Source organism: Nanorana parkeri, unplaced genomic scaffold (genome assembly GCF_000935625.1).
Source record: "Nanorana parkeri isolate BGI_ZX_2015 unplaced genomic scaffold, ASM93562v1 scaffold743, whole genome shotgun sequence".
Taxonomy (NCBI): Eukaryota; Metazoa; Chordata; class Amphibia; order Anura; family Dicroglossidae; genus Nanorana; species Nanorana parkeri.
In genome coordinates, this window is record NW_017307011.1 from 809,799 (window position 1) to 824,712 (window position 14,914).

Sequence of the window (14,914 nt, forward strand, 5' to 3'; positions counted from 1 at the left end):
ATGTTCCAGCTCAGTAACAAGAGGACAGTAGTTGCTATGGGTTACTATCTGCTTTACAGTCACACGTATCAAATGCCCGTCCCCCACTAGAATTCCTGTTCTATCGAGAACGCTGACCCATTCAAATTAGCCGACCTCACCATCTGCGCTGGCGCGCACATGGGAATAACCTCACAAACAGGGGCTTATTTACAAAGTGTTAATTCCCAATTAATGTAATTGCTTATGATATTAAATGTGAATGTGCATAAAATACCATCCATCATTTACTGCCATGCATGGCATATTATCAACGGCCACAATTAACAATTGGGAATTAACACTTTGTAAATAAACCCGTTTCCGAGTGCATGTCGTCTGTGCGCAAGCGCAGATGGTGAGGTCGGCAAATTCGACTGGGTCAGCATTTTTGACGGAACCTCGTACACATTATCAAACGCAGCACATCAGACGCTGCTGACGTCACACACCGGAGGAGGAGCACGTGATCTCCGGCCACAAGACGGGTCACATGACTGAAGTCATATGATGGTGAGGAAGTTGGAGGAGTGAAGAGCAGAGAAGGAAGTTACACTGCCGGTTGTGATCTGCGGAGAGGTGGAAGGTGAGCCGTTATCGATCGTCTGTGATGTGAGGAAGATCTGCCTCCATACATGTGTTATCTGACTTGTGATTGCCGTATACATCTACATAGAGCTAGTAAAAGCTGAGGGTTGAGGCATGAGAAGGATGAGGGGGCAGATAAATACGATGCTAATTCTATTACATGTTCCACCCTTTTTTATAACATCAACACAAATTTCACACAACTGCAAAAAAAAAAAAGTATATGTATGTATGTATAATGAGGTTCCCCCTCCTACTGGATTTCTTGCCTAGGTAAGCATGATGCAGCCTTCAATTATACAATTAGGTGACATCTGCTTGATTGGGCTGTTTTCTGCACTGATATCGTTTTTTATTACACATGGGTGCTGGCTGATTTTTGCCATGAGATACAATTGAATGGGTGGGTTGGGTGATCTACCCCATCACTCATTGCTCCCCATATTAGGCAGCTCTGTCAGTATCTACCAACACCGCTATCCTCCTTCCTCTTCCCCCCTCCATTCACTGAACCTGTACAGAGCACAGCACATGATGAGGTGGCCTTTGGTTGCCTGTCTGAGCCCCCTCTGAAGTCTGCAGGCACCTTAAGGGCCCGCTCACACCAGATGCAGTGCGTTCTGGCCTGATTCTAGCCAGAATGCACTGCCACGCATTGCGGCCGGCTCACTTTTTTTGTGGGGCAGTAGGGGGCGTGGTGTGCCATTAAAGTGAATGGCACTGTAGCCACGCCCTCCAGATGCAATGCGATCGGCCATGCGGTATCGCAAGGCACATTGGGGCCCATTCACACCAGATGCATTGTGTCCTGGCCCGATTCTAGCTAGAACGCACTGTCACGCATTGCGGCCGGCTCAAGATTTTTACCTTTCAATTGTGATGTTGAAAGGTAAAAATTCTCATAGGGCAAGCACCTTGTGAGTGGTTGCCCAGTTTTTGACTGGTGCAGAATACTCAGATTAAAGTAAACCGAGTTCTGACCCTGACCTTGGGGAGATTTCCCCAAAAGTAATAAAATGGCATTAGGTGAACCCAGTAGCATCCACAGAGTATAGTTCACAGGAAGCATGCGATGTCTTCACTGTGCCTGCATGCCCCTGGTTATAGCCTTTTCCTGTCTTCCCCTTTTTAGAATGCATCCTCTCCTGATGTGCTCTGTGCTCCTGGGATCTCTTTTAGTAGGCGCTGCACCCTCAGATGATGAGGTCAAATACTTGCCGGGGCTGAGAAAGCAACCATCTTTCCGCCAGTTCTCGGGCTACCTGGATGTGCCTGGAGGAAAACATCTCCACTATTGGTAGGTAGCAACCTCGGTGCCGTCATCTCTCCAATTGTTTGTGTTTGGTGAATTCTAATAACTCTCATCAATACAGGTTTGTTGAATCTCAGAAGAATCCCAGCTCTAGTCCTCTGGTCCTGTGGCTGAATGGAGGTCCTGGTTGTAGCTCACTGGATGGCTTGTTGACAGAACATGGCCCCTTCCTGGTATGTAATTGAAGTTGCTGTTTGGTTAATTGTTCAGAAAGTGGCTTGCTGCCAAGTCATTTCATAACCCGCCAGTGAAGTATAGAATGGGAGCGGTGATTCGCTAGTAGCTCATAATACAGAATTCCCCTGCAGTCAGCCTTAAAGGAGAATTATGAGGCGAGTGACTTTCACTCAGCCTCATAATCTGAGCAGACCTGTGACAATGAAACTGTCACAGGTCGGCTCAGTAGATCAGGAAGTGAGCGAATGCATACCATCGCTCGCTCACTTCTCGATCTATCCCTGCAGAGAGTCGTGAATGTCACTCACTGCTCCCTGCAGGGATTTAGATCCTCCAGCGCTGACTGGCGGAACGGACAGGGGAAGGGGCGGGCACAGCTGGCTCTGCCTTTGGATTTTCAGAGCCAGCTGTCAATCCTGCAGCTGGGTGGATCTCGACAGCAATGTCGGGATCCGTTCCGGCTGCGGCGTCTCAATATACCGCAAGCCGTAGCTCGCAGTATACTGAGCATTGGGTGACGGGAGGACGCTAGTTTGTGTCCTCCTGTTACTCTTAGGAGATCTATGGGGAAAAGCCCTGACCCCATAGTTCTCCCTTTTTAAGTAGGTACTACTGTATAAACGGTTAAGCTGGCCTTACACCTTGCGATTATCGTTCGATTTCGTTCGTGCCCTCATCGACCCGTCATCCATTTGCCGCTTGACCACCCCATTATGCACAGACCAATGCCGATTTCGGTTATCGTTCGTTAGCAATACAGTGGTACCTCGGTTTGCGAACGCTTCTGTTCGCGAACAATTTGGTTCGCGAACAGGAAGTTCGGCAAAATTTTGCCTCCATTCGTGAACTCATCGGGTGACTAACACAACCGCAGCCATCTTCCCTGCTCTGACACATGGTCGTGGCTACCTCTCAGTGGAGATCGCGGTCCGATCAGTTTGATTCGATTCGCGACCAGAATCGTGGAATTCATTCAATTCGTGAAACCGAGGTAGCACTGTACTTCCTGACAGAATTTCGTCGATCAGCAAAACGGATTTTCATTTGCGCATGTGCAGTGTTCACGTTGCATTTTTTTGGCACGAAAACGGAACTAATCCATTTTTTTTTTTTTTCTCCTACGATTTGAAAAGTTTTTCAGCCTTTCCAGCTTCAAAAGGGGGGGGGAGGGGTGATTAATTCAATTATTAAATTAATTTTAGTGCACACAAACAGAATATAATGCCCTATTATTTGGGAACATAAAATATGGGGTTGTGTCGTGTAAAAAGATACTAAACATGTCCAACCTTAAAATTGCATGTGCTGGTCAAATGGCAAAAAACAGCAGTAGGTGACACTTTAAAAGCCTTTACCGCTCACCAATTTAGAGTGATGGGAAGGAGTGATGGCCCTAGAATTATTGCTCTTACTCCAACATTCGTGGTGATATGTAACATGCATAGTGCAATTGTCATTTTTGCATGTGAAACACACTGGATGTGAGTTTGCATTTGTACGGGGTTGGTGTAGAGGGCTTAACTTTATTGTCACATAAGCCAGGATTTTCGCAACCTTTTTTTCATTCATGGCGCCTTTAAAGTATTTAAAATCATGAGGCACCCCAGTGTAATATGTAAATAACGTGTGCCATATCCAAAATCCATAACAGACCCTTATCCTAGATATGGATCTGGTTTTAATTTTAAGGATGTACTGCATGCAAAAACACTAAAAGATGGGGTTTCACCTTCTAATCAAGAGCCCCTTTAATATCAGGAATTCCCCCCTTAACATCAGGTGTCCCCCTTCACCATAGAAATGCATGACGCTGAGCAAACATTTCAAGGCACCCCATGGTGCACAGCACCCTGGTTGAGAGAGTCTAATATAAGGGACTAAGAAGCTCCCTATGTGATAGCACATAGTGACAGGTCTTTGTAGAGAGGGGCCATGTCACCTATAGACCCCACTGACGCTGATAAAGCACAGTCAGAGAAATGACAGCCTGAATCTGGAAGTGACTAACTCCTCATCACTTCCAGTTTCAGAAAGCGAGGGAAGATCAGCACACAATTTGACTGCATACAAGTGCTCGGGCAGTTCTACAGCCACCTAAATGCTTGTATATTAAAGCCGACAGGCGGCTGAAAAGAACAGTACCAAGATCTTGGTATAACCACTTCAGGATCATGACCTTTTTATATATGTATTGCTGTCCTGAAGTGGTTACAGTAACATTGGCTATTAAAGTGTCGATATAACAGCCTCCTTTTCCTTTCTAGGAATGTTGGTAACATGTAAGCAGATTATATTTAGTGATTTCACTGACTTCTTTTGTGGAGTTCTCAGTAGGCAATCCATTGTTGTTGCTCTACTTTCTGTTTTTGCAGATCCAGCCAGATGGAGTGTCACTGGAATACAATGATTATTCCTGGAACAAGGTAATGACCTTTCTATGTATGTCCTAATATTTCTTGTTCTCTGCTTTTGGATTTAATTATTTTTCTACTTTGTTCATCAGATTGCTAATGTTCTATACCTTGAGGCTCCAGCAGGCGTGGGCTTCTCCTACTCAGAGGACAAAAATTATAAGACAAATGACACAGAGGTGAGCCTTGATACCTAAATTGTTATGTGTTTTTTTTTATCCCTTTTTCTATTCCAGACAATGTTGCTGCATTCGGTACACTTGTAAGCAGAACAGTGGCTTGGTGGTTAGTACTCTTGCCTTGCAGCACTGGGGGTCCTCTGGTTTGTATCAAAGCCAGGACACTATCTGCAAGGTCTTTGTATGTGCTTGCATGGGTTTCCTATGGGTATGATGGTTTCCTCCCCACTCTAAAAGACATGCTGGTAGGTTAATTGGCTCAACTGATTGCACCCAAGATGGCTGCCTCACCTCAAGGAGAAAAGTGCAATAGAAATGCAACTGAATTATATTAAAAATGAAATCGCAGCAGATATTTCCCCTGCACTCCAGAAGGTGCTGGATTGATTCACTCTACTATAGCAGCTGGGAGTCAATTTACATTTCTTTAGCCTACTCCTGCTCACAATACAGACGGCTGTAAAGCCACAAGTACTTCTACAAGCATGCTTCCCCTCCTGCAGGCCCAGGACCAGCATGGGAGGCGTTCGTGGGAAAAGGAGGAGACTATCAGCGCACAGCCATTCACTGATGAATGGCTGTGCACTGAATCAACCCGCAAGCAATGAGGTTTTCATCGCTTCCAGTTTCAGAACTGTCATTAATCAGTTGCTGTGGCTGGGAATTGAAGCTCATCAAGCACAATCTGTACTTTATCAGCTTCATTGGATTGCAGAGGGGGCATTAAGTGACCCCCTTGATGCAGCGGTGGGCAACTCCGTCCCTCCAGCTGTCCCATAAGGCATTGCAAGACTGACAGTTACAGGCATGACTACCAGAGGCATGTTGGGGTTTGTAGAAAGCTACAAATTTGCATTTGATAATGCAAAAAATGACAGCTACCAACATTGTATTCTCCAAGGTATCTGCTTTCATAAAAGGTATAATTGTAACAATCGCCTGGCCTACAATGTGTGTGTAAATAATTCAAAAATGGCTCTGGCAGCAAAAAGGGTAAACTTCCTGCAAATTCAGAAAAATATCTGTTGCTGTGCCAGGAATATAATGAGCTCCTACATTCCTCTTTAAAATGGCAACACGGCTCTGAATTCCTAAGCACATGTTGTCAGCACCTTCATATCTGATAGGTTACAAAGATCCCAGACCTTTCCTTGTCTCCATAACCCCTCCTTGTACAGAGTGTACAGGAAGTTCAGCTCACAAGATTTCTGCCAAAACCAATGTTTTTTTGCACTTGCGGATGTAACAAAAGACTTCCAATGGTGTATATAAAATTGTTGGGTTCACTTCAAGGGCTAGGCTACATGAACTGCCATTACCTTGCCCAATGAGCATGCCCTGTATTGGTCACAGAGGTATTCCCATTGGGAGGAGGGTTGTATTTGGTGGGAATTCAGCCCCTGTGAACAAAGTTAACAAGTTTGAGGCAGACAGAGGAGGGCTTTCTGGCAAATAAAGGCAATGGTAGGCAACCTGTGGTGCCTGATATTAAGCTGGCCATACACCAGTAGAATTGTGTTTAACCCCTTCGTGACTGACGACGTACAGTGTACGTCGCCAGCATCGGGGCTGTTTAAACAGACTCCCGGCGACTTTTGCCGCCGGGACTCTGTTTAAACTTGTAGAGCCGACTGTCGGCTTTACAACAGAAGCGATCCTGGAAAATGTTTTGGAGCATTCGTTTGATCGTTTTAGATCGGCAAGGAGGGCCCACACACAGAGATGCATCATACAAGCGATCGGGCGTCTGTATAGACGCCGGCCCGCTTGTATGTAAACGGCCATCGCTGGCTGTTTCAAATTCTGGTGGTTTCCCCACTTGCGCGCGAAGGACGTTTAAAGACGGCCACCTGCATCCAGAAGACGCCCGGCTGTTTCTAAACGTTTGGTGGACTATAGGTGGGTAATCAGTGTAGGGCCAGTGGCTACATAATCAGGATGGGACATGGATGCTGCTAAGAGTGCCTGGCCACATGCCAAAGCTGGAGATTGTAAACAGGGATGCCAGCTGTTGCGAGGAAGTAGATGAGGGCAAGTATCAGGGCTCATATCGGTGGGCATTGTTTTTTGTCTGTGTTCATGTACCTTTTAGAGCCCATTCACACTGGATGTGGTGTTCTAAAAAAAACAGTGCAATGCTTTTCGAAAAATGTGGTGTAGCATAGCTGCTGGTGTGAATGGGCCCTTAGAGCGCATATAGAGCTCAGGTTAGCAAAATTCCATTGATTTTAATGAAGCAGCGTGCATGGCAGTTCAGAGGCTGCAATTCTGTGGACACAGCATGTCTTACTAAGGCACAGTTTAACTTCGGACAAAGCAGGTTAAACGCAGTGTTTTCCATTCAAATGCATCAGCATGCATTCAAATAAAAAAAACGCAGGGTTTGACCGGAACGTCCATCAACTGGAACCTTTTAGTGGATGCTATAACACTGTTATGCTGTTTTTGTTGTGTGTGGTTTTTCTGTGTTTTTTTTTTTTTTTTTCTTTTAATGGCGCGAGTTCCATTTTAATGCTTTTAATGTTCACATTAACATCGGGGATACCTAGAAATGGAAGGAGGTGCTTTTAATGACATTAATTAATCAAATGAATGTCTTTTTTTTTTTTTCTATGCAATTGTAGACCTTTTTTCTTTGCTTGTTCATCCTGGTCACATTTTACCCTTGCAGGTTGCACATAACAACTATCTGGCTTTGAAGCAATTTTATACACTTTTCCCAGAATACAGTGCAAATGATCTTTACATCACAGGTGAAAGTTATGGTGGTGTGTACGTTCCATCACTGGCTGTGGAGGTGTCACAAGATTCCACTATAAACCTGAAGGTGAGAAACATGACATATTCAGATAAAGTTTAATTGATCAATTATCTTATTTAAGCTGGCCATACACCTTGCAACCATCCCAAGACTTTTGTCTTGCAATGGTTGTAAGGTAATTAAAAAAATGCCCATCTTGGACAGTCAGATCGTACTAGCGATCATCGCAAGCCCGCCCCCCTGAGGGGCGGGCTTCCGATGACTGCAATGCTGAACGGGCAGTGTGCGCTTGCGTCATTTGTCTTATGAGCAGGCCACAAACCCGCCGACAATCGTACGATTCTCAGCGGTTTTCGAGTCTGCTCGTAAGACAAAAGACGTGGGACCGTACAGTAGAAACGGTCGCACGCCTTCCATACACCTGCCGATTATTGTACGATAATCGGCAGGTGTATGGGCACCTTCACATGTGTAGGACTTTGTAGTGTAAGTATTGCCTCCACCCCATCGGACAGCTGCATTGCTAGAGAAACCTCAAATACAGACTTGTGCAGTGCTTTGTTCAGATCCACTGAAATATGTGAAGTTGTTTGATCATAGTTCTCCTTTTAAGTTAACTCCCTCCCCTGTAAAAATGCCACATATAAATAAAATATGGCCATTTATGAGAGGAATAATAATTTAAAAAAATACATGCCTTACACTCTGCCTGCCTGATTCCTTCTGGTGAGATTCTGGAACCTCTGAGAATCCTAGGTCTTTAAAAAAAAAAGGCTCCGGCACTGGATTTGAAGTCCTTATCCTTCCTAAGATCCAAATGTCGCCCTTGCATGGGTGCTGCTGACAGCAACTGGGGTGTATGGTAAATATGTTTTTTAATTTTTGTCATAGTTGTATGTATGTTATGTTCGGCTGAGTATACCAGGGAAAGATACTGACAGGCAGCAGGATACGAGATATAATGACAAGCACAGGTTGAAGACGAGATGTTCAGAGACTGTAAACAGACTTGTGAGCACAGAACTATCTCAAGCCCAGAGTCGCTAGCCAATCCTAAGGCTGAGGGGTGTGTGGCCACTGCAGCTGACAAAGTTGTCTGGAAAATGTGCTGAGGGTGTGTAGTCAAGCTCATTAGCCCACAGCTGATGAAGTAGCCGGGGAAAGGTGCTGAGACGGTGTGGCTAGGATCCTTAGCAGCATCTGATGAAGAGCCTGGCCACACACCTCAGCACCTTTCCCTGGCTACATTACCCCAGGGCTGACATCTGGGAAAGGTGCAGTGGCAGCATGTAACCACCAGGAGGAGCTAGGAGGCTGAGACAGACGTAGGAGCATGAGCTACACTCCTAACACTTATCTGTGCGCTTGTCCTGTGTCATGAAGTGAAAGTAGTAAGCCGCCGACTCAGAAGAAGCATGTAGCAAGTGTAAGTACTAAAGCCAAAGCATCAACATGACAGGCAGGCAACTGTCATGTTCAGAAGTCACAAATGGCAGTGTTCATGCTTCTTTTATGACACTTTACTTTCTTGAGGTAATACCAATTTCCAGCATAATGGAACATCTGTACACTTTTTTTTCTTTTGTGCACAAAATGAACCCCATTATCTCATAACCTGTGCAATGTTTAACTGCATCTTTGTTCATTTCCCTTTAGGGAATTGCTGTTGGCAATGGATTAAGTAGTTATGAAAGCAATGACAACTCTCTGATTTACTTCGCCTACTACCACGGAATATTGGGCAGCAAGTATGTAAAAATTGATTGGGGGGTTTTTATTTGTGGAGTTCTTTATCCTTGCTCAGTTCATTGCACGGTGTACATTTGCCTGTTCTGCAGAAACTTTGGTTTACCTTACTGCAATTCTAAAGGTGCCCATGCACCTTACGAATGTCAGCCGATTTTCGTATTCGATCGCATTGTCGTCCGATATTTGTGAGGTTGATGGACAGTGTACAACCGCAAATACTGTATGATCAATCGACTTTTAACTAACCAGCAGGTCAAATCGTATGATTTTCGCAAGGTTGGTGGCGTTTCCATATGTCAAAATTCGTACAATTTTTTATACTGCTCATGTGCAAAGGAAAATACGATTACCGCAATTCGTCCAGGTGCTTTTTTTTTTTTAATGCTGATTCAACCTTGCGATAATCGGGGCAGGATGGGGCCGCCGTACGAAAATCGTACAACAGTTCGATCATCAGACGAAAACTGTTGTCCGATCAGAAGGTGTATGCGCAGCTTTAAGGTGCCCATACACCTGCCGATTATTGTACAATAATCGGCAGGTGCATGGGCAGCGTGCGACCGTTTCTACTGTAAGATCGCACAACATTCGTCTTCAGAGCACTCTTGAAAATCGTACGATTTTCGGCGGGTTAGTGGCGTGCTCGGGAGACTAATGCCGCACGGGCCGGTGTGCGCCAGTGCCCACTGCCCACTCAGCACTGCATTAATCAGAAGCCCTCCCCTCAGCGGTTTGCAATGGTCGCAAGTACGATCTGCCTGTCCAAGATGAGCAGATCGTACGAGATTTTAATTACCTTTCAACCATCGCACAATGAAAGTCGTGCGATGGTTGTAAGGTGTATAGGCAGTTTTAAACACATTTCTAAGGGGAGGGGGGCAACCTTCATTATAATCAGCTGAGCAATGTCCATATTATAATAGGAAAAGTTGCAGTGCCTGAATCCCTTTTAGATATACAGTAGGTGAGCTTCACCAACAATGAAAATCCTAATGTAGGGTTTGCTTGTAATTTGACTTGTAGCTCATTGCAGATATTCTGGTATAAAGGAGTGAGCTCCTTACTGGGGGAGGCTTTCTGATTTTCCATATCACCAGGAAGCAACTTTTTGAAATTTGTGATGCTTTTGGAATATCACAATGGCTGCAGGTTAAAATGGAAAGTTATTTTAATATCATTATACAGAACACAATGTCTAAATATATAGCTTATTGACTATTCTGGTCTCACACTGAAACTCTGAATTCATTTCTAATGCCATACTGCTACCGTGTTTCCCCGAAAGTAAGACATCCCCCGAAAATAAGACCTAGTGTCTTATTTCGTGCAAAAAAAAAAAAGACACTGTCTTATTTTCGGGGAAACACGGTAGTTGGACCGGTTTACTGGGTCAATTTATTCCACAGATAATCTTTTTGAAGTAAACCTCCAGGAAAAAAATTCCTTTTTTGTGGAATGATGTGAAAAGAATTAGGCTTTTTGTGAATGGGCAAGGGGAGAGGTGGGGTAGTGTAAATGACACTATCCCTGCATTGTACTATAGCCGGAAACGATCAGTCACAGTGCCCCCCCCCCAAAAAAAGAATGCTGAAATGTATTTATTTCCGGTATTAATATAGCGCAGACAACTTATGCAGCACTTTACATAGTGCACATTCACATGAATCCCTGCCCTCAAGGAGCTTACAATCGAAGGTCCCTATAGCACACGCATACAGGGCCTATTTAGACAGGAACTAATTAACCTTCCAGCATGTTTTTGAAGTGTGGGAGGAAATCGGAGTACCTGGAGGAAACCCACACAAGCACAGGGAGAACATGCAAACTCATTGTAGAATGTAGATGGTGTCCTGAGTGGGATTCAAACCAGGGACCCCAGTGCTGTAATTTAGTATCTAGCATCAGCATGAAGCTGTTATTTGTACAATACAGAGCAGCGTTGCGGGCATAGAAAACTAAGCATTAAAGTGAACTAATTTACATTGCTTTTAAAGGCAAACGCTAGTATGGCAATCCCCTTACAGCGCTCGCCCATAAGATTTACAGTTCCAAATATCAAGTATTGCTTTAGTTCAGTAACCACGGGGGCAGTCTTAATGTAATGTCACTCTTTATATCGCCATTCCAATCCTCCGTATATTTAGATTAGGACATTAGAGGTTATCACAGGCTTACTTCATGTGCTGTATGATCAGTCCTCAGCCTGCTACTGCGCATGTGCAGACTGCCCAGCTCTCTCATTCAGACATTCTTTGCATGCGCAGTAGCAGGCTGAGGGCCAATCACGCGGGCGCTGTACACACAGGAGACGTATGCAGATTCGGGAGAGCTTGGAGGGCCGTGTCTGCTCAGCTGGCCGAGGGACTGGTACGGTAATGACCTGCTGCTGAGGATCTATTTGAGGGGAATGAGGTGTCTGCAGGCTGGGGATCGTGTGACCATATTGTCAGATCTGTTTGGCCGGCCCCGAGGCCGATTGGCTGGGTATCCGGCTTCCCAGCCAATGGGCATCAAGGCTGCCAAACGGAATGGAGTCAGCTTCCCGGGCAATCAAGAAGCCGGGCTGGGGGTAATGACACGACGCCTGGCTTCCTGATTGCCCGGGAAGCCAACTCTATGCTACCGGAAGTACCGGTATTGGTACTCTGTATTGGAGAGTAGTGAAACATAAATATCGGTACTCGATACCGAAAAACCGGTATTGGTGCATCCCTAGATACAAGTGTGATCATCTACAAAAGAATATTCCCCCATGTATGGCTACATACAACAATATAACTACCGCTTTCCCTATTACTCACCAAGTGACTTTTGTTTTTTCCTTCAGCCTTTGGGAAGAGCTGCAGAAATTCTGTTGCCAGGGAGGGACATGTCAGTTCTACAATAACGCAGATGCAAACTGCTCTCTGAGGGTAAGTGTGCCTTGCAAAATCAATTCTGTAAAGCCCAACTTCAACCAAAACATTAATTTATTGGTTTTCTACAAAGCATTGGAAGGGTTGGACCATCTGCAAGGCTTTTATTGCTGACTGTGATCCCATTAAGATTTTCTCCAGGATGTCAGAAGGACAAAGGGCAATTGCGTGTCTCTTTGTGGACAGACCTCGCAATAAAAGCACATTTACTTAGTTGTATGGGAAATGGGCTAGAACATCTGCTGGGTTTTTATTGCTCTATGCCTTCCCACCTACTGGGGTCACCGGCACAGAAGATGAGGGATACTGTCCCAGAGAAAGGAGACCGCAGATAACCTTGACTGGAGTTCTGACTCTTTCGCACGCTGTTGAAAACCAAAAATCAAGGTTTGACACTAAACTCAGGCGTTAAATGTTAAAAATACATTAAAGTAAATCCACTATTAACAAAAATGTATCTTATTTGTGTATCACTCAGCTGTAGATCCTCTATTCATCCCTGAATTGGTGCTGATACCGTCCTTCCTTCTGGAGGGGGGCTACTTTTGTTCCCCATGGTCCCTGTGTGTGTTGTAAAGTAGCCACCACTCCAATCTCACTCCTGTGATGGGCTACAATCTCACGCCTTGTTTACTAATTTGTATTGACATTGTCCATCACAGGAGTGAGATTGGAGCGGTGGCTACTTTACAACACACACAGGGACCATGGGGAACAAAAGTAGCCCCCCTCCAGAAGGAAGGACGGTGTCTGCACCAATTCAGAGCTGATTTGAGGACATTGAGCTGATTTGAGGACACAGCTGAGCGATAAATAAGATGCATTGATGGGAATTTATCAAAATCTGGAGCAGCTGTGCACGGCAACCAATCACCTTTTAACGGAACAAACTGAAGAGAGACTCTGGTTGCCATGGGCAACTGCTCTTGATTGGTCTGCTCCAGTTTTCATAAATTCACCTCATTATTGTTAATAGGTAAGCTACTTGAACACATTTTTGAGGTTTAACTACTGAGTTTAGTGTTGCTTTAAGCCACTGTAGTGCCCCAGCTTTGTGTAAGTTAGTACTTATTTTGGTTACATTTTTTTATATTTGCTGGTCTGTATGCAGGTCCAAGAAGCCATGCATGATGTATACAGTATAGGACTGAACATTTACAATCTGTATGAGGCATGTTCTGGAGGAGCCCCTGGCGAGGTTCGGTATGTAGTCTGTGTATTGATGGGTAGAGTTTCTCCAATGTGTGACACACACATCAGTATTACTTTCTCTGTGTAGTACAATGAAGCAGTAAACTTCTGTGTGTGGAGTACATCGTTGTTATGTGAGAATATCAGCAAGTCCTAATGTTTTCCTTCATTTTCAGTAGGGTTGAGGTCATCGTGGGTGACTTTGGGCAAAACACTTCCTGTATGTCATAGCTCTTTGTCAAGCCTTGAACCCTGAAACACATTGCCTAGTCACTGTGTTCGTAATCGCGGCGGGAAACCACGCGATCTGCCCAGCACGATCTGCCCAGCACGACTAGTGTGCCATTCGAAAATAATGGCACCCACAGCGCGATTGGTTCACACCTTGGCGACTCCTGCCTCCTGCAGTCAGGTGTTGCCTAGGTGTGAACCTAACCTAAAGGTTTAAGAAAAGGGGCAAAGCTATGTGTGACTCGCTAATGGCACCCCAGTTGCGCCGCGATTCCGACTGCTTTTGAACACAGTGTTATCGCCCGTGCTTCCGTGTGTTATTGCAAAAAAAAAAGGTACGTGTACCTTCTATTTTTTCTGCAATTGCCGCGTGGGTGGCACCCCATTGAAATCAATGGGGCCGCGTGGCAATCTCTGCCTGCATTGTACAGGACTGCACGATCCCGGGATGCGCGTCCCGGGTGTCGTGCAGTGCAGGTATGAACCTAGCCTAAAGGCTAGGTTCACAGCTAGGCGATTTATCGTGCGGATTGGATTGCACAATATCCTGCAAAACGTCCCATAGACATCTCTATGCATTGAAAACCACGCGGTTTTCAATGAACAGTCGTGTGATCGGTAACGCGCAAAAGAATGGCTCAGCATCTGAATCGACTAGATGTGAACCTAGCCTTAAACCCTGAAAAATGATGCCTAGTGCCTCACACATGAAGCCTGAGGTCAGTCAGGTTGCTCTGGATGCTGCATGTATCATCTAAAAGTGGGTCCAGAGTAGGGCTGCAGCTAACGATTATTTTCATAATCGATTAGTTGGCCGATTATTACGTTTGTTTAATCGGATAAAAATAAAATGGCTCCAGTGATGGACTACTAGTTTCTATTGCGATTGTAGTCCATCACAGGAGCAAGCTTGGCACGGTGGAAGTAAAAAAAAAAGTGTGGTGTGCAATATAGTACATTATACAGCGGCGCAATGCAGAATACCAGCAGCTATAGAGGAATGCAGCAATAGTACATTATACTATAATGTACTATTGCTGGGATTTGTAGTCCTCTGTAGCCTAGCGTTATTCTGCATTGCACTGTATATAATGTATTATTGCTGGGATCTGATGTATTCCTCTATAGCTGGCGTTATTCTGCATTGCGCTGTATATCATTTATTATCGCTGGGATTTGTAGTCCTCTACAGTGCGCTGTATAATGATTATACGGCGAAATGCAGTATACCACCAGCTATATAGGAATACAACAAATGCCAGCAATAGTACAACATTATACAATAATGTACTATTGCTGGGATATGTAGTCCTCTGTAAATGCTGGTATTCTGCATTGCGCTGTATAATGATTATACTGTGCAATGCAGATTACCATTGACC

The 14,914-nt window shown here is 44.8% G+C and overlaps 1 protein-coding gene across 1 annotated transcript in view; it reads left to right on the top strand.

The window, feature by feature from the left end:
- Window positions 1–1,739: 1,739 nt before the first annotated feature.
- CTSA (cathepsin A) overlaps window positions 1,740–14,914 on the top strand; it is a 22,426-nt gene continuing 9,251 nt past the window's right edge. The window contains exons 1-8 of the mRNA XM_018564297.1: window positions 1,740–1,903; window positions 1,980–2,091; window positions 4,468–4,518; window positions 4,599–4,685; window positions 7,357–7,512; window positions 9,103–9,194; window positions 12,023–12,107; window positions 13,222–13,313. Of these exons, the coding sequence (XP_018419799.1) occupies window positions 1,740–1,903; window positions 1,980–2,091; window positions 4,468–4,518; window positions 4,599–4,685; window positions 7,357–7,512; window positions 9,103–9,194; window positions 12,023–12,107; window positions 13,222–13,313 (839 nt within the window). The remainder of the gene's footprint in view (window positions 1,904–1,979; window positions 2,092–4,467; window positions 4,519–4,598; window positions 4,686–7,356; window positions 7,513–9,102; window positions 9,195–12,022; window positions 12,108–13,221; window positions 13,314–14,914) is intronic.